General features: G+C 40.3%; 2 protein-coding genes across 11 annotated transcripts in view; one reads left to right on the top strand and one right to left on the bottom strand.

The window, feature by feature from the left end:
* The window catches only part of LOC143020697 (troponin C, isoallergen Bla g 6.0201-like), a 31,682-nt gene extending 23,746 nt beyond the window's left edge, over positions 1-7,936 (top strand). For 2 of the 4 annotated variants that reach the window (XM_076177348.1, XM_076177346.1), the window contains exons 2-6: positions 1,487-1,529; positions 2,711-2,854; positions 3,714-3,833; positions 5,756-5,887; positions 6,384-7,936. In XM_076177348.1, the coding sequence (XP_076033463.1) occupies positions 1,487-1,529; positions 2,711-2,854; positions 3,714-3,833; positions 5,756-5,887; positions 6,384-6,412 (468 nt within the window). In that variant the 3' untranslated portion in view covers positions 6,413-7,936. Of the gene's footprint in view, positions 1-41; positions 78-187; positions 209-1,486; positions 1,530-2,710; positions 2,855-3,713; positions 3,834-5,755; positions 5,888-6,383 lie in introns of those variants that run through there. The other 2 variants (XM_076177347.1, XM_076177349.1) reach the window with 2 other exon arrangements.
* The window catches only part of LOC143020695 (glutaminase liver isoform, mitochondrial-like), a 210,949-nt gene that overhangs the window by 110,528 nt on the left and 72,654 nt on the right, over positions 1-27,767 (bottom strand). For all 7 annotated transcript variants that reach the window (XM_076177335.1, XM_076177342.1, XM_076177336.1 and 4 more), the window contains 3 exons: positions 25,644-25,759; positions 20,689-20,810; positions 20,379-20,537 (listed from right to left, as the gene is read on the bottom strand). In XM_076177335.1, the coding sequence (XP_076033450.1) occupies positions 20,379-20,537; positions 20,689-20,810; positions 25,644-25,759 (397 nt within the window). The remainder of the gene's footprint in view (positions 1-20,378; positions 20,538-20,688; positions 20,811-25,643; positions 25,760-27,767) is intronic.

Here is a 27,767-nt window from a genome sequence, read left to right on the forward strand (position 1 = left end):
AAGGGAGCGCGCGCCATGGATGAGGTGGACGGTGTAGACTCTTTGGATGTTGAATGATGTTAGTTTGTCTCAAACAAGTAAGAAGACTGGCTGGTTGGTTCGTGAAGGAGTCATTGTACACTGGAAGGCACAAGTCGAAAAAAATATTTGGTACTGATATAATAGCCGGTGATGGGAATGGAGGAGTTCCCAATTACATCGTTGACGGGTAAGGTGATAATAACGACTAATGAACAGAGATGATGAAAACCGATAGATCACCGCAAATGTTACGGTGAAAGAATAACGCGTTGTTGGTAGTGGAAAATGTATTGGGAGGAGGTTAGTCTGCTCTAAACAACAGGTTGTAGATGGCATTCACTGTGGAATGATTTTAAAAAACTATTCTGAAAAAAAAGAGTAATGAACTGGTAATCAACATCCACTACGAGGTGTCAAAGGGAAGGAAACAAGTTCGAATTGCCGATGTAATATCCGTAGATTTTATTCCTGAAGTAGGTTGAATGTGTTTGTATTTGCAAAGATAGAACTGAATGCTATATGGACGTATATCACACGAAAATATACCCGTCCATCTTGGTGTGGTTTTTGATAGGTGCAAATGAAATCTCTATCATACAACGGTGCATCTGGCCTCGCTGATCCGCGAACTGGCTGGCTCCCCGAACATTCTTCAAACCGTTTCGTTCCATCAGAGGTTGGGTGGAAGCGTGGGCCCAGGAACCCCGTGTCGAGCCCCTTCAACCTGTCCTTATTTCCCACATCCTACCTTTATTTGAATAACTTAAACATAGCTTCGTTTACAGAAATCTAGACTTCTAAGGTTTACAATCTCTTAGGTCATCATTCAGCTCTATATGACGGAAAGGATTTGATATCTGGAGATTTGAAAAAATGAATTATTGTAACCGAAGTCGTTTTTACGCAAACAAACTCTAAACTGTTGGCGCTGGGGAAGCCCGTGAAAGCCCAGTGTGATAACCCATTAAAACAGGCGTTGCCCCGCAAAGTGAGGTGGCTTGGCTTGGTAAAGGAAATATCCTTACCCCCTTTCATTCAATCCCATCATCACACGCGTCTTCTTTCGCTCCCTTCCATTTAAACAATAAGATTGGAGCAACTCATTGCGTTCTCGGCGTTCAGCCACTTCATCCCCAATGCACTCCTCTCATGGAACAGGTTGTTGTTTGAAAAGCTGCAAGACGACTTTACTTACAAAATTTTAGACTTCCCTAAGAACAATTCAACAATGTGTCTAATATTCGTAGGTTTGTCATTCAGTTTCTCAATATATGAAGCATAGGTAAAATGACATTTGGATATTCGAAAAACAAAAGATTGTATACGAAGTCGTTACTTTTCAAACGAACTCGCTTGAGTCACGTATAAGTGACGGAGTCTCTAATTTGTACAATCTCCATGCTTTATCACCAACGCACATTTTTACTTGTTCGACACCTTAACGTTATTTTCTTTTCCTCTCCAGGCTGACGTCGAAATGCCGGACATCGACGAGGAGCAGATGATAGGTGAGTACAACTGGACAATGAGGAGGTGAGGAGAGGATAGGGTGGTTGCGTTATCTAGCCAGCTCACATTTTTTCATAACATTTTCTCTCTCTCTTTTCTCCCTCCAAACCAGTGACGAAAATAGGGGGAGGGAGTTGTGTATACATATTTCTTGCTTTCCTGTGAAGAAAATCACTGTTAATTTCGAACATAGAGATCTTTGATGCTGCTTCATATTATATTCCTAAAAACCATTCCCATCAATGCTTTTCCCGCGTCCATAGAACACAATATTCGCTCTCACTGAATGCATCACAACTATGATTTTCTTTATTCTAGTCTACCTCTAATTTTTCAGTGTCGTACAGTGGACTGTACGCAATCGTTCTCATTACATTTCTTGCCCACGAAAACGAGAATTTTTTCACGTTATAACGTACGATCAGATTCACTGATGTCTACTACAGTGAACTGCGTCTTTTGCCTACTTGCAATTCGCGTTCTTAAGATGGCGGTACACTAAGCATTTCTCGCTAGCATGCTACTTGCTTTTACTATTTCGTTTGAGTATAAACGACTTCGGTTACGATTATTTGTCTTTTAAATTTCCAAATATCAAATTACTCTTGCGCTATATAGTGAGAAGAGGAATGACGAATGTTAGACACATTGCTGAGAAGTTTTTACGGAAATCTACAATATTGAAACCGAAGTAGTTTCGATTCAAACGAAGAAACAAAAGCAAGTAACATGCTAGCCTAGTGTGCCGCCACCTTTACTTACGTTGTCCACTTATGGCACGTGTAAGTTGATGAGGTCGTAAAACTCGCTTCGTAAGTCCCTGTTCACCAGTCACTGTAGTACTTCTCAGTGGAGGCACCTGTACATCTTGACACAGTGTTGGTTGTTTATATACCTTCAATACCGTCATGTAGTTTCTGTTGCTGCACCATGATAGATAAGGACACGGAATAGTTTACACAAATCATCTAAAAAGACGCAAGGGAGCGCGCACATGTATATTTGTAAACTACTTTATCAGACCCCTTTCCTTCTCCAAAGAAACCACTTTCATTCCCCCCTGCTTATTTTCCCGCTTCTTCAGTTTTGCAGAGAGCGTTCGAAAGCTTCAACCAAGAAAAAAAATCTTCTCTAAAGAATTCCCTTTAATTCCTTGCTGTTTCTTTTTCTTCTTCTTCAGTTTTGAAGAGAGCATTTGAGAGCTTCGACCAAGACAAAAAAGGCGCCATCTCGACGGACATCGTTGGTACCATACTCAAGATGATGGGCCAGACAGTGAACAGGGCTATCCTGAAGCAGGTCATTGAAGAGGTCGACATTGACGGTGAGTGTGACACACCTCAAGCCATTGTAATGGTGTACTTGAAACATTGTATATTATTGTATACTCAAGGTATTATTAAGTGTGAGAACTAAGTGTTCATATTAAGCGCGTGGCTGTGACTTTCCCGCCAAGTTTGTATGCCGCGAAACATTAGAAGAGTCGATCCTGTCTTACATAAATCAATGTACAAAACTTTTAAATGTTTCTAAAAACTATGATGACAATAGATGAACAGTTGTTATTTTCTTAATTTATGAATCCATGCTTATAGTTAATTTTCTTTTTAAATTCTCAAAGCTGGGTGTCTCAATCTTTTTTATTGCCTGATTCAATGTGCAATAAAAGGGGTTGAATATCACTGCCTTCAGCAATCAACTTGTTCCTCCCAATCCATGCCACGTTCCACTAGAACAACCACATACTCTGAGACTATTTTTTCTTAACTTGTTGGCCGTTACCGCGCAAAGCGAGGTGGCTGTACATGGGAAAAGAACACCCCTTTCATTCCATTTACATTCATCCTTTTCCATTAGTCCTGCAGTAAGCCACATTGCACCTCGTTTCGTTTTCTTCAATACCAGTTATGATACTGCTGGTTCATCCCTGATATAACCCCTCTCATATAATAGTTTTAAGAAGAATAGGCAAGGAGTGAAATAGATTCAGTAACCATGCAGTGAGCACTGTAACAACTGATTGTTTTAAGAAAATGTTAGATAACTTTATTGATGGGGATAACAGGTGGTAAAGGGAATGGAACTGCATCGTGTAGGCCTTATGGTCTCTTGCAGTTTCCTCCTTTCTCTTGTTCTTGTGTGCCTTTTACCTTCATACTGAATTTGTAATTCCTCTCTTACAGGCTCAGGAGAGCTCGAGTTCAATGAATTCGTCATTTTGGCCACTAGGTTCATGAATGAGGAGGACGAGGAAGAGATGAAGAAGGAACTCAAAGAGGCCTTCAGACTATACGACAAGGAAGGTGAGTCCAGCAGACCAGCTTTGTCTTCACCCTTTGTCGCCGACCGATTTAATTCAGCTGACGTCAGAGGGTTCCAACTATCTTTATGAAGAAGTTGGGGTTCATACCTGAATATCATTCTTATTTTGGCTGACACCAAACGATTCAATTCAAACCCATACAGACTTCAAGACTTGACTCCTCCTATCTCATACTTACATTACCATCAACCCAAATGATAAATTTCAATATTCTGTACCGAACATGCACACGATGAACTACATCAAGTATATTGTGGTAAACTACTGTAATCTATGTATTCATATGCCAAGGGTTATTCACACCTCATAAGGGAGGTAGGAAAGTCAAAATACCCGTATCCACTCTCACCCATTCCACTCCCATCCACACCCCTTTCCTCCCTCTCATCTTAGCTCCTGTGGACGATAGGTCATCCCTGTACAGCAAGTACTGTAACATTAAGAATTAATATTTGCTACTCTTTAGGCAAATGACTGCAGAATGATGACCTGATAGTAGGTCCTAACTGGACTTATAAACCAATGACCACCTTTTGTGACTGTTCAGTAACATTAAAAAGTTTTGTGCTGGAATCCCAAGATTTAGATTTTTGATCTAAGGAGATAGGAAAGAACTGGTTTAGCAGTAGAGTGGTTAACAAATGGAATAGACTTAGTCACCATGTAGTGAGTGCTGAAACTATTGGTTATTCTAAGAGGTTAGATAATTTTAGGGATGGGGATAATAGGTGGTACTGAACATGGAACCTCATAGTGTAGGCCTTATGGTCTCTTGCAGTCTCCTTCATTCTTAAGTTCTTATCATATTGAAAGGCAGCGTTTTAACATAGAGTTGGGAATAGATAATCTTCTCAGCCTTCCACTGTCACAGTATCCGTGAGTCTCCCCTCCCCCCCACTCTCCCTCTTTCTCCTCTACCCCACCCGCCCCTTCTTCATCCAATGTGTAAATAATAGTCAAAGACAAATGGTGGGCTCCACACTCATACATGCACATCAAGTTCAATTCCCACCCAGGGTTGAAATAATATCAGCATCATTGCACTGTGAGCCAGCACTCTAATTCGTGTGGGCAAGGAGTTGTGTGTGTGTGTGCATATAAAGTTGCTATATAACCCATACATAAGGCATATATGAGATCTGAGCTCTCATCCAGAAGGGCAACCAATCACGAGTCCAACACATGATCCAAGACCATCATGAATCATACACACATTCTCTTTCTCTTACACACACACACACGTGTATCAGTAGTTCACTAGTTAACTGTGGAATCCTGGCATCCAGTCCTTGTCTCTAGGTGTAGTGCTATAGACCCACCTATTCAGAATTGGAATCCTGCGACCAGTGACCAATGCATATCATATATTTGACTTCTGTTGTACTTCAGGAGAGCTGACCATACAACAATCTACAGCCCTGAGATATATATATATATATATATATATATATATATATATATATATATATATATATATATATAGAGAGAGAGAGAGAGAGAGAGAAAGAGAGAGATTACCCATATACCGGGCAATAGCCATCAATCACGAGTCCAACACATGATCCAAGACAATGGTAAATCACACACTCACACATATGCAGTCTTATGTGGCTGACCTTAGGCATGTCAAATGCAGCGTGACTCTTGTTTCCTCTGTATACCGTGTCAAACTTGTGAGCAGATTGTCATGAGTGTGATTCCTGGGACCCATTGAGGGCTATGTCGCATTGGTTAGAAAAAAAAAAAAAAAAATTGGAGTGCTACAACTAACAGGGCAGCTCTGCCATGGGTGTCTCTCTTCCCACATACTGAGACATGTCCAAATGTACACATTTGTTGATCCTGCCGTTTCAGGATTACTTTATATTGGGAAGGAAAATGATTATGTCCGTCTCTCTCCAGGCCAAGGTTACATCCCCACCGGTGTGCTGAAGGAGATCCTCAAGGAACTGGACGACAAGCTTACTGAAGAGGAGCTTGACGGAATCATTGAAGAGATTGATGCTGATGGCTCCGGTACAGTGGACTTTGACGGTAAGTGTCGCGTCCTCAATGTTACTGTTGTTGTTGTCGTTGTTCCCTAGACTGTCTGGCTGAGCAGTCCCTCCCTGAGGAATGCCACATTTGGAACTGGATTTTTCCACAAATCCTTTATAGAGTTTATATTGTGTTGTTGGAATGCATGATTGTGTGCAATGCAGTCTTCCCTGATGTGTTGTATATGGGGTGAAGTGTTACATCCTGGACAGTTATTTATGATGCAGTCATTTAGCCTTCTGATAACCTAGAAGGGCTAGATGGTGGTTGTATTGCAGCCTGGCCAGGTGGTTTCTGTCCTCTTGGGGGGGGAGAGGATTCAGAGGGATGGACATCAGGGGATCAGGCATGCAACAATGTGTTGTCTTTCAGTTTGTTGTTATTGCTGACATCAACCTCCCAAGTGGTTGACAATGTGATGGCCACAAGGGTCAACCACCTCTATTGTGTACTCACATTAGTCACACTTTTGCATTTCTTCTTGTCATTATAGAATTTATGGACATGATGACTGGAGAGTAAAGAATGATGGACGCACCCAGATGCCAGGACCGCGTGCTGCTACCCCTACTTCTGGCCCTGACCCTGCCCAGCCCAACCCAGCCCACCTCACTCCCACCAAAGTCCAGGCACGTGGCCCACGCACCACCACCACCACCACGCACCACCCGGGGCGTCGTTGTCGTCATCGTCTTCTTCTGATGCGCGCGCCCAATGTAAAACAACCAAGCTGCCCCCTTTAGTCATTTAACAATAGGCCCATGGACTCGACCAACGCTAAGATTGGATAATTTGTCATTCTAAACTTATCCGTTCTTGGTTAAAAATGCCTAATTAACTTAAATATGACCCTCCCTTTCCACCCCGCCCTCCCCCACCCTCCCCTCGAATTCTTGGACGCCCATCTCATCTGATCAGTTCTTTGCTGCACGTCATCCTGCCCACCTGCATGCTCGCCCGCCCAGCTACACTGTGTTGCCTCTGCCTCGCATGCCTGCCTGCCTGCCTGCCTGACACGCCTCTCCGGGGACTCGATCTAAAGCCCCTTTCGCCAACGGACGCTCCTCCTCCCCGTTTGTTCCACCGGAGTGTCCGCCCAGTCCCGCTTCCCTGAAACCCATATCTTGTGGGCCGTGGCCAGAACGGTATCACTGCAATGCTCTTGTCCCTCTCTGCCCTCCTGCTGGAAAAGTCCTCGAAAGTCTCCATCGCCTCCCCTCCCACTTCCTCTTTCTCCAACTGCCTTCGGAATGTTTCACAAACCTCAACTGCCCTGGTGACACTGTGCCTTCACTGTTCTCCTACCCCACCCCTCTTTCCACCTCCTGTTGTCCGTCCATATAGCACAAAGCCTCGCACCATCCCTCTCAAATCCCATGTCGTTCACCCTCATGATCTAAGTTGACATCGTCTTCTGCGTCGTTGACTTCGGGGGACTGACTGACCTCTCCCACCACTTCTCCCCCCCCCCTACTACCACTGTCAACCGATGAACCATGCCCCCTTACCCCCCCCCCAAGTCTCTCCCCCTTTGCCCTGAAAGTGTTCCTTGTCATCCATCATTCATTAGCTCCACAGTGTTCCAAGTACTGTACTCTCATAGTAGAGCCATGTTCATCATTGTGTCTATGTCCAACACCGCCCCCCCTTCCCCCCCCCACCCACACACACACATCTCCAAATGCCTTGAGATGAAAATACCCTTAACGGCGATCTTGTACTTCTCTCACAGCCCCGACAAACCTCCATCCCTTTCTTCCATCCATCCATCCATCCTTCCTTCCTTCCTAGGAGTACAAAGAGTCCATATGGTATACTGTGATTGAAATGTTGGTTAATATTTTATAATTTTTATACATGTTTAACTCTAAGTTCGCAAAGACGAATATATTATGATTTTATTTTGCTCATTATATTTAGTTCAGCTTATCATGCTTTAGCTTTGCGCATGCGTACTGTTTTTTTTTTTTTTTCGTTCTGCTCCCGCCTGCCATGTTACCGGTAATGGCAATCAAGATTCTTGTAATAAAAAAGATCAAAACATAACCACTCTCTTTTTGATTCACAAAAACAGCATGATTGGGGCATTCTAGAGAAGTAAAATGGTTCTTTAAAGTTCACATGAGAAGGTGACACTTGACAAGGAGTAGCATTAATACAGAAAAAATACTCTTGAAAATTGGACATTTTACAACATCTTATGAGTGAACAAACACTGCTATGACTGACATGAGAGTGTGATTACAAAATCTGAATAAGGTCAGGACCTATGCTGGGAAAACTAAAGATGGTGCTCAAAATAGGATTTTTTTTTTTTTCTTCTTTTTTCTTTATGCTATAGAAACAACAGGTACGGGACCAACACCGCGGCAAGGGCAGTGACAAAGGAACCGAGAAATGTCTGTGTAGAAATATGTAGCTATGAACCAAGAAGGAGGTACATTTTCCCTAACTCTTTTTTTGTATGTGGTCAATGTATCCAATACCAGTCGACAATTAGGGCAACTGTGCACCCCTTACCATACCATTCGCTTTAACTCACACATTACCCCCACACTCATTTACTTAGTCATTCCCTTTCACTCACCTGGGCGAGGAATTTCTTGGATGGGAGGCAGACAAGACCAATGGCCAGAGAATATTTCTCTGGGAGGGGAGAGGTGATGAGCAGGGTGCTGCTGGGATTAGTGCTGGCGCCAATCCCTTTTATTGTGTATATGAGTGATGTATCAGGATATCTATGTAAATATGTTTCATGATGATGTAAAAACATAAAGACAAACAGAATGCAGCTAACGAGATCTAAACATGTGGCCAGATATGGAAGAAGTTCAATAACAGTATAGCGAACAGACGTGGTATCTCTCCCAACATTAGAGGTGGTCTCTGCACAAAAAACAAGGACCCCAGTCAAACAAACTATACAAGGAGAGATTAAACATATGAACCTGATATCATTCATAGAAAAAAGAGAAAGAAGTGACATGATCACTGTATTAAGGTCAATGTAAAGAATGAATGGAACTGAACAAGAAGCTTTCTTGGTTTGAGATGAGAAAGTATTGCAAGGTCATAGTAACAAATTAAAGAGATTAAATGGCTGAGGAATATCAAGAAACATGGTTTTCTGTATTAACATGTCAACTTCTGGGATAGCCTAAAAGACATGGCTCAATCTAAAACCTTAAATGAATTTATATCTAGGTATGACCAATGGAGAAGAGCAGATGGTACACTATCAACCTAGATCCTTTCTGTATCACAATTAGGTACATATACACAAAATATTTTGGAGAAATGTGTGCAAAGTAAACTGAGAATGAATGTCAATAAGATTAAGGTGATGAGAATGAAAAAAAAATGTAAAGAATCTCTGAAGGTCAATATGGAAGGGCTGGAGGAGATACGAGTCTTTCAATACTAGGGTTTTGGAGAAGGAAATGGAACAAAGAATACTGAAAAAAGGGAGGGGAAAAAAGTGTGAGGGTGGGAGATGTCAACTGACACAAATGTGGGCATGTGTGAGAGTACTGTGGACTATGCTGCTGTATGGAAGAGAGTTGTAGATTTTGGGCCTTGATGAGGTGGTACAAGTATACTGTACAGACAATTATGCACACAATGTGGATGTAAATCTGTACAGGGGTGGAGGTACTTTAAATATTCTGGAAGCTCGAAGTAATTGACAGCTGTACTTTGAACAAATGTTAGATATAGGGAAAGAATGTAAGGAGTTTGACAAATTCATGTAAAAGTTGATTACATAATTACAAAATAATCACATTACCATATCAACAGTTTGTTGTGCCCCATTTCTTTTGTCATTCATTAGGCAGAGAATTAATGGAGAAAACTAAAGAAAATATAAGTCTCAAAATAAAAGTATCAAGTAAACACAGAAACATATACAATTAAGAAACTGCAATGGGCTGTTCCTGAAAAGTTTAGTTATGTAAAAGAGCAATGTCTTTAAAATCATAATTTTTCCATTTACTGGAAAAGAAGTGAGAAAAAAATCAACTTATGTATTGCCTAGAAATTCTACTTCAGGTAATTAGGTCTTCCACAAAATCTCAGCAAAGTTCAACACCTTTATACCATTGCTTTTCTGGACTTGAATACCATTTTGGAAAAAATTCACAGAGAACTGAAGACGAACAATAAATGGATGTTATTCACTAGACCAATGAATCAGTGGTCTTGGTTCCATGGACTATCAGTGATCATGCCATTTTGGTGATCATCAGGTTTAAAGTAGACAACATATAAAAAACAGACATAACCATGGCATAACTGCACGACATAAATGTATCTACCTAATTGTCTTTCTGATCATATGCATTTATTCATCTCTCATTGCTGGTTTCTACATTTATGAGAAGGTCTTGTTCTCTAAAACATTACAAGAGCACATGACTGCCTTTCACACCTTTCTTTTCATTCCTGTGTCAACTGCCTTGGAACCCATTTTGAAAATCTTTCAAAATACTTTGAGTACATTAACTATGAGGCCATTGAAAGCACAAAAAAAAGACAACTGCACAGAATAAACAATGACATGAATGGTTGTACATCTTCATATTCATTATGTTCAGAATAATTTATGAGAAGCCCCTTCTCAGTTAGTTTCTTCTTCCTTGAATTTTCTTATTCCAAGCTGCACATTGCTGATGTTGAAATTGGACTTGCTATGTATTCAGCAGTATATGGATGTATGTGGATCTTCCTTTACCAATTAAATTAATGCTATTGCAAGTATTAATGTATCTGCAAGAGGCTGCACTGCTATCCATGAGAAGATTAAGAACCACTGGAGGAACCAAAAAATTCCACTGTGGACCCAGAAGCTTCCCAGATGTGAAATGTCACAAATTCTCCACATTCACAAAGAGGTGCAGCCTTGAGGGACCCATGGAACCACAGATCTCCTCCCACACGACTCGGTGGCGTCGTTGATAGAGTACTGGACTGCCAGTATGGTGATGCCCACAGTACTTGGTTTGAATCCTGCCTAGGCCGAAATTATTTCGGTATCGCTGCGCTTCGGGTCGTTACTCTGACTGTCATGGGCGGGGAGTTGGGGGTGTGTGTGTGTGTAAGGTCATAGCATTACCTGTAGATCGGTCATACGAGCTCTGAGCTCTCTTCCGGGAGGGAAATAGCTGTCGATCACGACTCCAACACGTGATCCAAAAAGACCAAGACCAAGGTGAATACACGAGAGATATGAGGCAATGGAATGATTGATTGGTAACTCAATTATTTCTCCATGTTTACTTCAATAGTATGAGTGCACCTCTACAATTTATAATATACATATCAACACACATTCAAATGATTTTATGGGGAAACATGTCTTATACCTTTTAAACAAATGAAAACAAGTTGAATCTCTAGGCACAAGATGCCTAAGAAAAATATCAAAAAAACTTTGTTATATGAAAGAAACCAATAAACATATACTGTAAAAACATGTTCCACTATTATGAAGACCAAGGTACTTAAGTAGGATCCATACAGAAAAATATCAGTCATACTGTGCAACATGAGATGTATATAGACACAAAAATAACTAACTAGCTGCAGATTAACAGTATCACTGTTTTTACATGCCATGACTGAAACATGTACCTACCTTAATTTAATTGATCGGTGTGGTTGATCAAAGAATTGTAGGAAAAATACACAACTATTTGGCTAAAAGTAAAGCCCCTTATGAATGAAAAAAAGAGTGCATATGACGTACAAGTGTATTTGCACTGTTAATGTCTATGTTGTGCTTGCAACAAATACAATCTTAAACCCTAAACACCCTCCACATTCTTAAATGTACCACCCACCATTCATAAACATCTACAGTGCAATACATTGATGAAGCATCATTCCGTGGTCAGAATATTCCCACTGCATTTTAACCTACATGCAATCCTGCAGTCTGTTTACAGGGTTGGTTTGTATTCTGTTTCTGATAAGGCTGTTTGATCATCTGATGACAACATTCATTCTCATGTATTGAGAAAATTGAATGTAAACCCTCCTCTTGGATTACTCTTCTAATCAAAATAGAGATCTAGGATGAACATCTCTTGTTTCTTCCAGATGTAAACAAACCTATTCTACAATGACATCCAATCTATCACAATGACATACTGACCAACATGTACTTATTATACTCATGTTATTCAGGAAAATCAATACATAATATTTAAAGTAAATATTACCTAGAGTAATCAGGAATCATATCAAAAGTGGAGGTGATATGTAGCCAGTACTTTAGGGACTGTTTTCATGGCACCCAAATGAATCAGAGCCACACATCATTCATCTATGTTAAAGTCTTTACTCATAACATAAAGATGAGATGCTTTTGTGTTACTGCTATCCCTCCTTTATGCTGTCCTGCTGAACCTATTCTTTACCACTTCCCTCTCTGATCCCCCTGTGGTGGAAAGGAGAAGAATGCCATCAAACCATCCAATGTGTGTCTTAGATGATTAAATGGTACAGAGTAAAGGTGCTAAGGATCTTCACTCTATATACCCTCTTCCGACAAGAAAACAAAGCATAAGAGTGTCTGGGAGAATTCTAACCAGAACCCTGTTAATTGGGTGTTGGGAGTAGAGAGTCAGTGAGGGAGGGAAGGAATTATCCTGTTGATGAGTGATAAGATGTGTATGATTGAACGGAAGAAAGTGTCATCAAGGATAATGGGCTAAAATAGGAACAGGTTGGGAGGCATGGGTATTTGTAGGTGCATATGGCCCTGGCAGTGAAAAAAGTGAGGAGGAAAGAGAAATGTTTTGGAATAATCTAAACAAATACAGTGTGTGGAAAGTTTTGAAAGGAAATTAATGTAGTGGTGCTGAAGGATCTAGATGCTAGTGTAGGAGTGGGCCAGTGCATGGAATAATAGCAAAGTATAGTGTCAGGAAGGAACAAAAGTGTAAGGAAAATGTTGGAGGTAAGTGTTGAAAGAGGACTGATAAAAGAGAACGCTGTGCTTACAATGAAATATGTACATAAGTATATTGTATATGGGACAGGATGGTTGACCAACAGGTAAGCAAATGATCTTTAATTGATTACACAGTGTTGTGGATTTAGGTGAGGAAGAGGGCTCATACATCAAGATTTTGTAGTGAGGCACATGTGTAAAAATTATTCAGTAAAACATAAGGATCTTTTCTGGGGAACAGAAAATAACTGGGGAAGATGAATGCAGGTTAGAAGAGAACAAGGGTGCACAAATTAAGATTCTGTGTAAAGGTAAGTAGGCAAAAAGTACTGAGTAAAATATAAGGATGTTTTTTGGACTTTCATAGACTCAGAGAAGATATATGATAGTGACAAATGTGTAAGTGAAGCAGAGAACAGAGATGGGAGGGTAGCTGTTAAATAAGATAGAAAAAAGAATACTGGTGTACATAAGAAGAACTGAGGAAAGACTAACAAAGATAGTGTACATACATACATACACAAAAGGCTTTTTCCCCCTACACGGGGGGTAGCCAAAAAGAAAAAGGCATAGAAACCACTCCCACCCATTACATTTCCTATATATTCCACTCCCCTCCACCCTCCTCCCTCCCTCTTATCTTATCTTATCTTAACAAAGATAGTGTGGAAAGCAGAAATAGATGGAACTAGCTTGAATGGAAGACCAAGACTGAGGCAGATGGATGAGGTAAAAGAAGCTTTACATGTACTTGGAAGGTCTATTGAGCAGTAAAGAGAATGCAAGTGATGGGTGTGAATGGAGGGAAATTTGTGCATAGGGAAGAGATGACATGATCCAAAGAGACATTCTTCTAATCTGCTTTACAATCTATTTTGATTGGATGAGGAGGGGGGTCAGGGCAATGAAGTTTAACCAGATCTATCTGGTCCTGCTGTGGAGGAGCTGTGCCTCACTGCTTTGCTTTGACACCACTTAATTACATAGTGACCCCACTGTCTGATTTTGACACCACTTAATTACATAGTGACACCACTGTCTATTTTTGACACCACTTAATTACATAGTGACCCCACTGTCTCATTTTGACACCACTTAATTACATAGTGACCCCACTGTCTCATTTTGACACCACTTAATTACACAGTGACCCCACTGTCTCATTCACATGAGGAGTATACAACACAGACAAGGAGAAAGCACTTCAGGGAATCACAACCATTTACAACCACTCCATTCACATTTACCTTTTGCTTTGTCCCTTCTTTCCTCAACAGACACTCCTCCTACACCCAATGCCCTCTTCACCTTATCCATCCACCTCAATCTTGATCTTCCACTCAAGTTTTCTCCATCCACTTCTGCTTTCCATATTCTTTTTTTGTATCCCCAAACCATCCCAGCATTCTTTGATCAACCCTATCTACCAATTCCCTTCTCATATCTGCTCTCTGCCTCATCTCCCCATTTCTCACTCTATCCATCCTCATAACCCATGCTATGCTCTAATACCTCTTCACAAACATGTTTATGCTCTTCCTTACTGCGTCCTTCAAATTCCAAGTGTGCTCTACACAATGCCATGAGCATAATCAGTCCCTTGTACAGTCTTCTATTTGCATTCATTCCCAGGTATTTATTTCTCATGCCCCCACTTTAGACATTTACTTATTTTCCTAACTCTACAATTTACCTTCACCTCCATTCCTCCATCACTACTATGTGACTCCAAATACTTAATACTCTCCACTTCTTCCAGCGTCCCACCCTTTAAACTCACCTCTAACCCACTGCCACTCTCACTGCTTGTACATCCCATTACCTTACATGTGCCCAAATTTACTTATAACTTCTTCATCTCACATACCATCCCAAACTCAACCACTACCTACTTCAGTCCATCCTACAACTTTTCTACAACTGCTGTGTCATCTACAAACAAGAGCTAGTTCACCTCCTAATTCCCTCCAAGTTCAAATTTGCTTTTTTGTAAAAAAGTTTGTTGGTGTCTTCCTTTCTAAATATGTGGCATATACACTGTTGAGTTTATGTGTAGAAAGTACAAATTAATTCTATTTCAACATACAGTACTGCTGTAGGACTAGCCTAATGTTTTCCTAAAATGGATATCAACATTAATAGCTGAATAAGTGTATGTGGTTCCCAGACAAAAAGGCAACTGAGGTAACCTAACCCCTTCTGTCTGGGAGCCACTCCAAACATTTTCAAAACAATGCCTTTCTATGTAGCACATTTCCAAAATAACTGTAAGGAGCTCATTAAAAGTATAGAAACCTTAATCAAAATCCCTTGTTTTTACAGTTTTCTTGTGATGAGATCTGGCAACATATTTAAGAGGTTAAGCTGTATTTATCTAATTGTAGTATACAGGAAAGGAGCAATGCTCATTGGGTCCCACCTCCTATTCTCCAGTATTATCATACCTAGCTTCAAATTTATGTACAGTTTGAACTTAATCTATATCTTTGATTGAGGTACAAACTATGCAGTAGCATGCAATTGATACATTAGGGACTATATGGGGCACTCCTACAGACCAGAGCCTCACTTCATTTTGTATAAGTTATAGAATATCTCTAAGCATATAGAAATGATGCTACTTTATTGAACTGCAACTGTCACTCCATTATGCTGTCACACTCCCTCTTAATACTGTCTTGTACCACTTCTTTGAGTATATATTTCCATTTTTGCCTTTACCCTGTGGTAGGGGGAAGAAAGAATACTGCCACTGAGTCTTCCCACTCGGGTTTTAAAGGCGGCTAAGACAGGACAGAGTGTGGGACTAAGCATCCTGCTCTCTGGGTAACTTCCTTTGAAAAGTCAAGGCATAAGAGGGTCTGGGAGGAGTTTTCTAACCAGAATCCTAAGGTTTGGGTCTTTTAATGTGCATGGGTGTGGTACAGACGAGAGTAAGAGAGAAGAGATAGGCAGAATGTCAGTGTGAATGAAGATGGATGTGTTGGCATGAAATGAAACTAAATTGAAGGGGAGGGGTGATTTTGAATTTGGGAGAGTACTGGGGAGGGTGTCAGGAGTGGGGAGAGGACAAGGAAGGGAAGGGGTGGCTCTACTAGGGAGGAGGTGAATGAAGTGGAAGGAGGTTTCTTCAAGGTTAATGTGGACAAAGGTGAATCTGGGATGGGAGATGGGGGTTTTTGTAAGCGCATATGAGCCTGGTGATTAGGATTGTGTAAATGAAAGGAAAGCTTTTGGGACAGATTTAAATGAGTTTGTAGAAAGTTTTGGGAGGAATGTCAATGTAGTATTATAGGGAGATTTCAATGCTAGGGTAGGGGATGAACCAATAGATGGAGTTGTTGGGAAGTGAGAAGTGTCAGGTTGAAATCATAGTGCAGAGTTAGTAGAGGAGATGTGTTTAGAGAGTTGATGATGGCTAACACAGTGTTTAGGGAGAAAGTCAAGCATAAATACACATGGGAAAGGGTGGTAGATGGAAGGGTGGTAGATGGAAGGGTGGTATCCAGGAAAAGAGTAAAAAGAGATTTGGATGTCCGTGTTCTTAGGGGAGAGAGTCAGGGAATATCAGATAATTTTTTTGGTGGAAACTAAGTTGACAGTGGAGGATAAGTGGAGAAAGAGGAAAAGGGCAGAAGGCAGAAAGGCGCATAGAGCAAATTGTTTAAATGAGAGAATGGGAGAATATCAGATAATTTTTTTGGTGGAAACTAAGTTGACAGTGGAGGATAGGTGGAGAAAGAGGAAAAGGGCAGGAGGTAGAAAGATGCATAGAGCAAATTGTTTAAATAAGAGAGTGGGAGAATATCAGATGATTTTTTTGGTGGAAACTAAGTTGACAGTGGAGGATAAGTGGAGAAAGAGGAAAAGGGCAGAAGGCAGAAAGGTGCATAGAGCAAATTGTTTAAATGAGAGAATGGGAGAATATCAGATAATTTTTTTGGTGGAAACTAAGTTGACAGTGGAGGATAGGTGGAGAAAGAGGAAAAGGGCAGGAGGTAGAAAGATGCATAGAGCAAATTGTTTAAATAAGAGAGTGGGAGAATATCAGATAATTTTTTTGGTGGAAACTAAGTTGACAGTGGAGGATACGTGAAGAAAGAGGAAAAGGGCAGGAGGTAGAGAGGTGCATAGAGCAAATTGTTTAAATTAGAAGGAAAAGGAACAGGAGTACAAGTAGGAGCTGAGTGAAGTGTGGGAGGTGGTTAAGGATAGGATAGAAGTAGGTGTGGAAGAGGAATGGGGATGTTTCAAGGAGGAAGTGACAAGGTGTACAAAGATGGTATGTGGAACAAGGAAGATGGGAGGGAATAGGAGGAAGGATAGTGTGCGGTGGGATGAAGTGGAGGTAGCAGAAGAGAAGCAAGCATTCATGGACTGGTTGCAAAGTAAGATGAGAGAAAAATATGAGAGGTATAAAGAAAAAAGAAGAGAAGTAAATAAAAGATAAAGGAGGCAAAAAGGAGAGCAGATGTAAAATGGGGAGGAGTATAACAGAAAATTTTGAAAGCAATAAAAAGATGTTTTGGATGGAAATCAAGAGAAGAAGGGGAGGTGGGTCAAGTAGAGAAGAAAAGGTAAAAGACAGAGATAGACAGATCTTAATGGAAGAGGTGGTGGTAAGGGGAAGATGGGTGGAGTATTCGAGAGAGCTGTTGAATGTGGAGGATTGGGAGGGATAGCAGTGGGAGGTGCTAAGAAAATGATGGTGATGGGAGAGGAAAATGGAGGAGAATTAAGAAAAAATGAGGTGCAAGTACCTTTGAAAATTATGAGAACAGGTAAGGCACCAAGGTTAGATGGGTGTCATGCGGAGTGTCTCAAGAAGGAAGGTACAGTAGTAGTGGACTGGCTAGTGAGATTGTTTAATGTGTGTCTAAGGGAGGGTAGAGTGCTGGAGGACTGGAGGAGTGCATATATAGTTCCACTTTACAAGGGAAAATGGAACAAATGTGAGTGTAGTAGTTTCAGAGGGATCAGTTTAAGTATGGTTGGGAAGGCTTTTGGGAGGGTTTTAACAGAGAGAGTTAGGAGAGGAATAGAGGGAGTAATTGGTGAGGAACAGTGTGAGTTTAGGAAAGGTAGAGGTTGTGTGGATCAGATTTTTGTGTTAAGGTAGATATATGAGAAAGCTTTAGGAAAAGGTAGGGATGTTTTATGGACCTTTAAGGATGAGGAAAAGGCTTATGACAGGGTAGACAGGAAGGCAATGTGAGAGGTGTTGTAGATATATGGGATTGGGGGAGAGATGTTGAGGGCAGTCAACAGTTTTTATGAGAGTAGTGAGCCTGTGGTAGAATGGGAAATGGAGAGAGTGAGTGATCTGAGGTAAAGGTGGGACTGTGTCAGGGATGTGTCATGTCACCATGGTTGTTCAATGTGTACATGGATAGGGTGGTGCAGGAGGTAAAGACAATGGAAATGGGCTGGGGATTGGAGATAGTTAAAGAAAATAAAGAAAAGTGGAAGGTGAGCCAGTTGCTGTTTGCTGATGACACTGTGCTTGTGGCAAGGTCAGAGGGGGGATTAAGAGAGTTAGTGACAGAGTTTGGGAATGTACGCAATCGGAGAAAGATGAAGGTTGATGTGGGTAAAAGTAAGGTGATGAGATGTACAAGGGTAGAGGAATGCAATGAGTTGGAAGTAAGTCTGAAAGGAGAGAGGCTGGAGGAAGTGGATAGCTTTAGGTATTTGGGGTCGCATGTGTGAAAGCCAGAGATGGAGGGAGTGAACTTGAGGGGACGACCAAGGATGAGATGGATGGATGGGGTGAAGGGGGCACTGACCAAGAGGGGAATGTCTGTTGAGCAAGGAAATGAGAAGGCAGGAGACAGGGATGAGTGGAGAATGACTGTGTATACAGTAGCCGCGAAAAGTTTGGGCGCAAAATTGTAGGCGCCCCAACTTTCCCCTAAACTCAAAACATGCGAAAAATACAACTTTCCACCCAAACTTTTCGCTATTTTTCAATGCTAGCGTTTGTACCCGTATTTAGCTGAGACAATACACACTATTTGGCAACTCTGTTTAGGCGCACTCGATGTCACATGGAGTCAGATTCTAAACATCTCTCACGGAGAGTAGTCTTTTTTTTGCGGTGGTCTCTGTTTTTGTGCCTTGATATCTCCGTAATGGGAAGTGGTAAAGAGCTGGAAAGAGACACAGTTGTTACAATCATAACCCTCTATAAGGAGGGTTATAAGTGTAAAGATATTGCTACTCGTGTGGGAATTGGAGTGCGTGAAGTGCAAAAGTGGACCAAGAAATTTCGAGACGAAGGAAGTGACATCATTCGTACTCCAAAGCATCGCTCTGGTCGGCCAAGGAAGATATCAAATCGTACTTCTACAGTTCTGCCTCCTAATAACCGTAGGAGGCAGTTAGAACCGTAGAAGTACGATTTGATATCTTCCTTGGCCGACCAGAGCGATGCTTTGGAGTACGAATGATGTCACTTCCTTCGTCTCGAAATTTCTTGGTCCACTTTTGCACTTCACGCACTCCAATTCCCACACGATTAGCAATATCTTTACACTTATAACCCTCCTTATAGAGGGTTATGATTGTAACAACTGTGTCTCTTTCCAGCTCTTTACCACTTCCCATTACGGAGATATCAAGGCACAAAAACAGAGACCACCGCAAAAAAAAGACTACTCTCCGTGAGAGATGTTTAGAATCTGACTCCATGTGACATCAAGTGTGCCTAAACAGAGTTGCCAAATAGTGTGTATTGTCTCAGCTAAATACGGGTACAAACGCTAGCATTGAAAAATAGCGAAAAGTTTGGGTGGAAAGTTGTATTTTTCGCATGTTTTGAGTTTAGGGGAAAGTTGGGGCGCCTATAATTTTGCGCCCAAACTTTTTGCGGCCACTGTAGATGATATTGTTATACAAGGTAGGGAGGGGCAGGGGATGGGGGGGAGGAAGGGGTGCTTGTGTGTTAATGATATTTTGAAGAAGCCCAAAAGGATTTCTCCCAATCTTCTCTTTTTCTGCATGAAGGGATGGAGGGGGGGGTGTCAATTAAGTGAAGCAGCCTTGCTGTGGATGTACTAAGTCTTGCTACATTGCTTCTGACCCAGGGCAATGGGTGGGATACAGGGAAGACTCATCATCCATAAGGTGCTATGATGAGAGGGGGGAAAGGGTGGTGGATGGGAGTGGAATGGGTGGGAGTAGGTATAAGCCTTTGCCTTGGCTACCTCCCTTATAAGGAGGAAAAAGCTCTTGGTACGTAGCTAGATTTGAATTAATTTATAGTTCAGGCTTGGGCTATATTACCTTGTAAACTATTCAAATCATTTATCCATCTATATGGAACACTATTTCTTCACATCCTTTAGACATGCAGTCTTTCTGTCACTTACTACTGTACCTAATTCATCAACCTACTGCTCTGGCTCTTTGGGCCTGAAACCTGTGGCCCTAAAGAAACCTGATCTTTCAGGAAAAGAAATATAATTATAAAGTATTTTGTAAAGATAAAGATTCCTAGACTGATCAGTAAAAAAAACACTCCATTCACTTTACCTGAAAGTAGAGATCTAAGGAAGACATCAGGTCACATTTTTCAGGGAAGCAACGATTCTCACGCATGTAATAGCCAAGTGCATAGTTGCGGTCAGCATGATCACGTTCTGACAGGAAGGTGCCATTGCTGAAACCCACTGAGTCTTCGCCAGCCATACGCTGTGCAGTAATGATACAGTTACCAATTAAATGTTATAAAGAACCTACCTTTACTTGGCAAACTGACTCCACAAATATTACCATTTTGAAATACATTATCATAAGACTTGTCACATCATTATGTCATTATGCATCATGTGGAGAAACTTACCTGGAAGTACTGCTGAACAAAATCAAACTTTTCTGAGGAAGACATTTCAGGATGGATGAGGGAATTTAGGAGAGCATTGATCACAATTGACCCAGCATTAACAAGTGGGTTGTGGGGTTTGTCTGAAATAAGCCAATTAAAAACCAACATTATTTTCCCCCACCAAAAAATCAATGTGATAAAAAATTTTAATAGCTGAAATTTTTTACTGCAATCAAGGTTAAAATCCAATTCATAAATATCCAATTACTTTTAAAAGCAATTATCCTTTATCTGTAAGTAACAGAATAGAATTACGAAGCCATATACATCATATCATGCCAAACTTAAAGTAACCAGATAATTAAACATGACAACAAATTTGTCATCATTACTTCATAATTGGGCCGTGCCCAGTGGATACCATGCTGAACTCATAAGCAGATAGTCATGAGTTCATTTCCCAGGATCTATTACGTGTTTCTTGAGTTAGTTCCCGACAGCCCTGGCCAGGCAGGAAGGTGACCCAAACATGGGTCGAAAAAATACGAGGCTTGCCCTACTAGAAGCTTCTCACTTCCCATTTTGTGGAAATGGGATGGTGAGTTTACTTTCTAATCCTCTGACACATTTTTTTTCACTGGATGTCTCCTCACATTCCTTTATAATGGCAATGGCCCTCAATGCCTGAAAGGTTTCAACTAGATTATCTCAACTACCTAATGAACAACAAACACTCTCTCTACCTAGGACATTTGACAAATCTATCTTCCCTTTCTTTTTTTATTGAATGGTACTCACACCACTGCCAATTCATGAAATTATAGGTCTGGAAAACATGGTCCTTGCTACTTTATTAGTTATTGTCATTCCCTAGACTGCTTGGCCATGCAGTCCTAATTAGAGGATATTCCACTTTGTCTTTTTGCAAGCAGCAATTCACTAATTCTGCTACACAAGTGATAATGAAAGATCACTCCTACAATAAAACTGGTGACTCCACTACTAACATTCATGTGGTCCATGATTCACCACAGTCTTGGATCATGAGTCCAACATGTCTTCCATGACTGTGGTGAATCATATATATATGACTACTGACTACTGATGACTAGTATCTTTCATCTGGTTGTTGCCTAGAGAAAACACCCTTCTCACTTAACCTATCCAGTGCTAAAAATAACAATATCTTTATTCTACTGTACTTGCTGCTAAACAATGTTATTCAGCCTCATCTTCCAGACTTGAATTAAAAAAATTAATAAATAAAGTACAATAAAGCAAAACTATTGTCTTGAGTTTCACTGATTGGAATTCTACAATACCCTTGACACTTGGACCCTCCTGTAGACATCTTCAGGAAGAAGTGGACTGATGTCTGTTGTATTTATCTAATTGCGGTACAGTATGCAGGAAAGGAACAAAGCTCACTGGATCCCATCTCCTACTCTACAATTTATTATACATAGCCTTATATCTATTTACAGTTCCAACTTAATCTCTTCGATATGAGTCAAATTCTAACAGGCAGCAATAGGTGCCTGATGTATGATGATTCAATGATGCATCATAATACTCATATCTTAAGATATAAAGTTACAGTTGTACTACTTGTTTAAGATGCTGTAATGATTATAATCTATTTTATATTATTTGTTTTTGTTTTGTTATCATTTGTCTGTTTGATTCTCATTTATTATTAGTTATATGTCAATTTATTATTATTTACTATTTACCTGTTTGTTTATTATTCAACTATACCTATGCATTTATGTACATGTATTTTGTTATTTATATTATTATAGTTTTTATTTATTAATTTATTATTATTATGATTTTTTTTCCGCATCCGACCTAGATATGGACCAAAAGGTCTCCTGTCGGCATGCTCCACCTTTGTAATCCTTTGTAATTCCCTCTGAATGTTAATAACCACAGAAAATATGATCAAGCCAGTTCACAAAATATGGGGGTCACTCAACTACAACTACAAAATAAATATAATCAAGACGCCAACACTAGTATCCTCACATACCCACTCGTGCCTCATGATGCCTATGTAGGCATCATCATATATAAGAGGTTAAGTCCACATCCTTGATTTCCAATTATCATATTTAGATTCTAATTCATGTACTATTCCAGACTGGACTGTATTACCTAAGCTATTCCAAGTATTTATGCATCTATATGGAAAATTGTATTTCTTCATGAGAAATAAAATTTTCCAGTGCCAGTGTAAGTCTGTTTCTATGTCACTAGCTGGTAGAAGGAGGACAAAAATGTGGAGGATGCTGAGGAGATGGAGGAAGGGAATGAGTAAGAAAAGAATGGGAGTAACCACTCCTTACCCATACAAATGGGGGACAAGATAATTTATATGTCTCTTAGGCCTGACCTGGAGATCAAATGCCAGCCCCTTGGGGTTACACCTCTACAGAGGTGAGGATGTTGATGGAATGTGTAGATGAATGATCTATCTATATACCAAGACTTCTTCTCCTCAGTGACTACCTCTCAGGACCAACATGTATAGGTATATACACACATACATATAACAAGGGCTTTTTCCCTCTTACAAGGGAGGTAGCCAAAGTCAAAGGCATAAATCCACTCCCATCCATTTCACCCCCACATACTCCACTCCCATTCACCACCCCTCCCTCCCTCTTTTCTTGGCTCCTCCTGGATGACAAGTCATCCCTGCATCTAGCCCACTGCCCTGGGTCAGAAGCAATGCAGCAAGACACAACACATCCACATCAAGGCTACTTCATTTAATTGGTGACCCCCCTCTCTGTCCCCTCATAGAGAAAAAGAGAAGATGGGAAGAAATCCCTTCAAGCTGTGTCAAAATATCATTAACACATACTCCCTAACCCTCCGCCCCATTCCCTACCTACATATACAGGTACTCACAGTTATTTTTTGGATAAATTTCAAATAAAAAGAAATCAAATGGGATGGTTAGGTATCTTCCTAACTCTAGTTTCAGAAAGTATCCACCACCACCTGGGAAAAAGAAGTGACATCTTTTCCTACTAAACCTACTCACCTGCAGTGGACGGGATGCAGGGATGACCCATCATCCAGGAGGTGCCAAGATGAGAGGGAGGGAGGAGGGTGGAGGGGAGTGGAATATGTAGGGAATGGAATGGGTGGGAGTGGTTTCTGTGCCTTTTTCTTTTTGACTAACCCCCCCTGTGTAAGAGGAGAAAAAAGCCTTTGGTATGTAAAAGTAAGTGTTGTAATAATATGTAGGTAGTAACCTGTAAGTAGTATTGGCCATTTAAGAAATTAATCTGAGTAAGTATTTTTATAAAATTGAAGAAGCAATGAACACATACAAGAAATGTTATGCAAAAAAAAAGGCTTTCAAGGGCTCAAAAATAATGTATTGATGTCAAATGATGTTTAAATGGGTGACAGTCAATCAATCCTTTACCCTAGGTCTCTCTTGTATGAAACCAACAGGTCCCAGGTAGTGATCAACAGCCACAAGATCCCAGTAAGGTCAAAGTGGAGTAGCATAGGGGAGTTGGGTGGAATATGGAATTTAGGGGTCAGTTTTGGAGTGTTTTTTTTTATGAAATGAGTATATATGCATTCACCTAATTGTAGTATATAGGAAAGAAGCAACACCCATTGAGTTCAGTATCCTAGTCTCCAATTTATCATACCTAGCCACAAATTCAAGTACAGTTCGAACTTAATTTATATCCTTGATTTCCAATTATTACATTTAGATTTGAATTTATGTGCTGTTTCAGCTTGGGCTATATCACTTTCTATGCTACACCAAATATCTATATATCTATGTGGAAAACTGTATTTCTTCACATCTTGTGTGATGCTTGTGAGAAGTGTGTAGATGGAATGGGTTTCCTTGAATCGACGTTGGTTTCAGGAGGTGGGAAGATTAGTTATCTTTCTTTCTGTGATTAGTCTTCCCATCACCTTGGATACAGTGGATAGTAATGAGATTGTTCAGTAGGATGCTGGGTGTTCTGGTGGTTTGGTATGGGTATTATATGGGCTCTTTTCCAGATTACAGAAATTTTGTTGCAAACTGTGAAGAATAATAGGTATCTCAGCCATTAAAGCATTGATGTAAACTAATATCTTTAGCATATTCAACTGGATAATTAGGGAAATTTAAATTTTCAAGGCAAACTTCAATATACAGTATAGAGAAATGTGATCAAATTAAGTTGACTTGCAAATTTTCCTATTTATGCAGTCAAACATGATAATGATTTTCTATCTATAAATAGAACATCATTAGCATAGTCGACTGCATAATTTTAGCAAATCTGTAAGGCATATTTCAATGTATAAAAGAAATGTGATAAAATGAGGTGCAGCAAAAAGCTGGGTTACGGAAAGCTTTCTTGAAAATCACTATTATAAAAATGTAAGATGATTGGTGCTTAACCCTTATAAAAGACACTATAGAATGAAACTGTGAATTAAAAATCTGGGAATTCTTGTAATTATCTGAACAAAGAGCTAAACTTGGTTAACAGAACAATAAAGACGTGCAAAGTTCAGAAAATGAACATGAGGGCCAAGCTGTGACGGAAGTGCCTAGAGCCAGCCAACGGAGCAGTCACAATGCACGCAAGAGAGTTTAGGTGAACATAATTCTTAACTTCCTTAGGTGTTATATGACCAATACAATCACTGTCTTGACATGGTCAAGCACTCGAAAACCTAGAGTAAACTTGCAGCATGGAGAAACGAACCCCATATCACCTTCCAAATAGTGGCTATAACTCTCTTCTTTCGTTCTCTATAGTAGATAATTCCAAAATTTGTAAGGCTAATAATAATCACAGTATTAATAAACAATTATGATCATAAAAAAATATATATATATGTTATGTCATTTATACACAAGCTTTTTGATGAACCATAAAGTAAAAAATCCTTACTGTTCCTATAGTGATGAAATAAACAAATTGGGTATCACTCACTGTTGTAATCGAGGACGAGGGCATTAAACATGCGACCACTTGGCTCCTGTCCTACATACTTGTGGACTGTGTCTGCCCCCAACTCATTAAGGGCAATGGCATACATGATGGGTTTACTGTAAATAAAAACATTAGAACAAAACTGATCAATAACAGTAATGCAGGTTGTAACATCTATAATTATTACTGCTGATAGTATACTTATTACCGCTAATACTCCTAAAAATGTATTACATGAACTTTCAATCCAATTATATATAAAGATAATAACAATAATAAGTGTTGTTCATAGTTTCAATGAACATAGCACTTCCAAGAATGACTTGTGGGGCCAATCCAGAAGCTATTGCTAATTACAATATTTGGGAACTGTAGCTATCCTGCAAGAGAGATCTGGGGCAATGGACTGACTGTTTGCTCAATAACTGAAATCCTGAAGGCCCACAGTGGATGGCAGTGGTCCTGAGGCCTTTCCATATATACTCTGTGAGAATAAACTTTGGACTGTTGTCCATGTTCTATTAATTTGGTACCGTTTCTTAAATCTCATCCAGAGAGAAATCAATTCCTCAGGCTGCATTTCCATATGAAAGTCTGGGCGTTAATATGATATAGAGACAGACAAGAAGATTATTCTGACATCCATCTCACATAACTACCACATGCAGCTACCTGTCATTGGTACCATACACATATATTGTGTCTATCATAGCTTTTTTTTCTACCTATATACTAAGGACTTTTTTCCCCTTACAAGGGAAGTAGCCAAAATCATATGGGATATATCCACTCCTACCCATTTCATTTCCATCCATTCCTCTCCCATCCACCATCCTTTCCTGCCTCTCATCTTAGCTCCTCATGGATGATAAGTCATTCCTGTATCCTGCCCACTGCTCTAGGTCAGAAGCAATGTAGCAAGACACAGCACATCCACAGCAAGGCCATTTCACTCAATCAGCGACCCCGCTCTCCATCCCCTCATGCAGAAAAAGAAAGGATGGGGAGAAATCCCTTCAGGCTGCATCAAATTATCATTCACACACAACCACTCCATAACATCCTCCACCCACTCCCATCCTTACATCACAGTATCATCTATACATAGCCATTTTCCACTCACCCTCTTCCCCTTCCTTCTCTCTCCTTTGCTCAACAGACATTTCCCTCTTGCTCAATCCCTCTTCCAACCCATCCATCTCATCCTTGTTCAAGTTTACTCCCTCTACCTCTGCATTCCACACCTCTTTTACTAATCCTTTTTTGTTCATTCCTTCCAACCCATCCCAATACTCTCATCAGCCCTATTTGCCATCTCCTTTTCCACACCCACTCTACTCTTCACCTCCTCATTTCTCCCTCTATCCAACCTAGTAACCCTTTCCATACTTCTCAGACATTTCATCTCAAACACAAACTTTTCCTCTCTGCCTCTCTTAAATTCCAAGTCTCTCTTATACAGTGCTGTCAACACAATCATCCTTTCATATAATCTCCTCTTTGCATCCATTCCCAAATCTCTATTTCTCATTATACTTTTTAATCCCCCAAGCCATTTACTTGCTTCTCTCAATCTACATTCTACCTCCACCTCAACTCTTCCCTTTCCTGCCACATGTGACCCCAAATACCTAAAGCTATCCACTCCCTCCAGCCTCTCTCTTTTCAGACATATTTCCAACTTGCTGCCATCCTCTACCCTTGTACATCTCATCACCTTAATTTTACCCGCATTTATCTTCATCTTTCTCTTATTGCATACCTTCCCAAACTCTGTCACTCTCTTAATCCCCTCTCTGACCTTGCCACAAACACAGTGTCATTAGCAAACAACAACTGGCTCACCTCTGACTTTTCTTCATCTTCTTTAACCATTTCCAATCCCTTGTCCATTTCCCTTGTATCTATCTCCTTCACCATCCCATCCATGTACACATTGAACAGCCATGGCAACATGACACATCCCTGATGCAGCCCCACCTTTACCTCATACCTCTTATAAATCAAATAGTTTTTATAGGTAACAAAAAAGAAATGTACATATATCAAAAGGCCTCTTCTCCCTTATAGGAAAAGGGACAGCCAAGACATGTACCCACCTTTAACCCATCCCATACCCATTTG

Source organism: Oratosquilla oratoria, chromosome 40 (genome assembly GCF_046742065.1).
Source record: "Oratosquilla oratoria isolate Oo_2021 chromosome 40, ASM4674206v1, whole genome shotgun sequence".
Lineage (NCBI taxonomy): Eukaryota > Metazoa > Arthropoda > Malacostraca > Stomatopoda > Squillidae > Oratosquilla > Oratosquilla oratoria.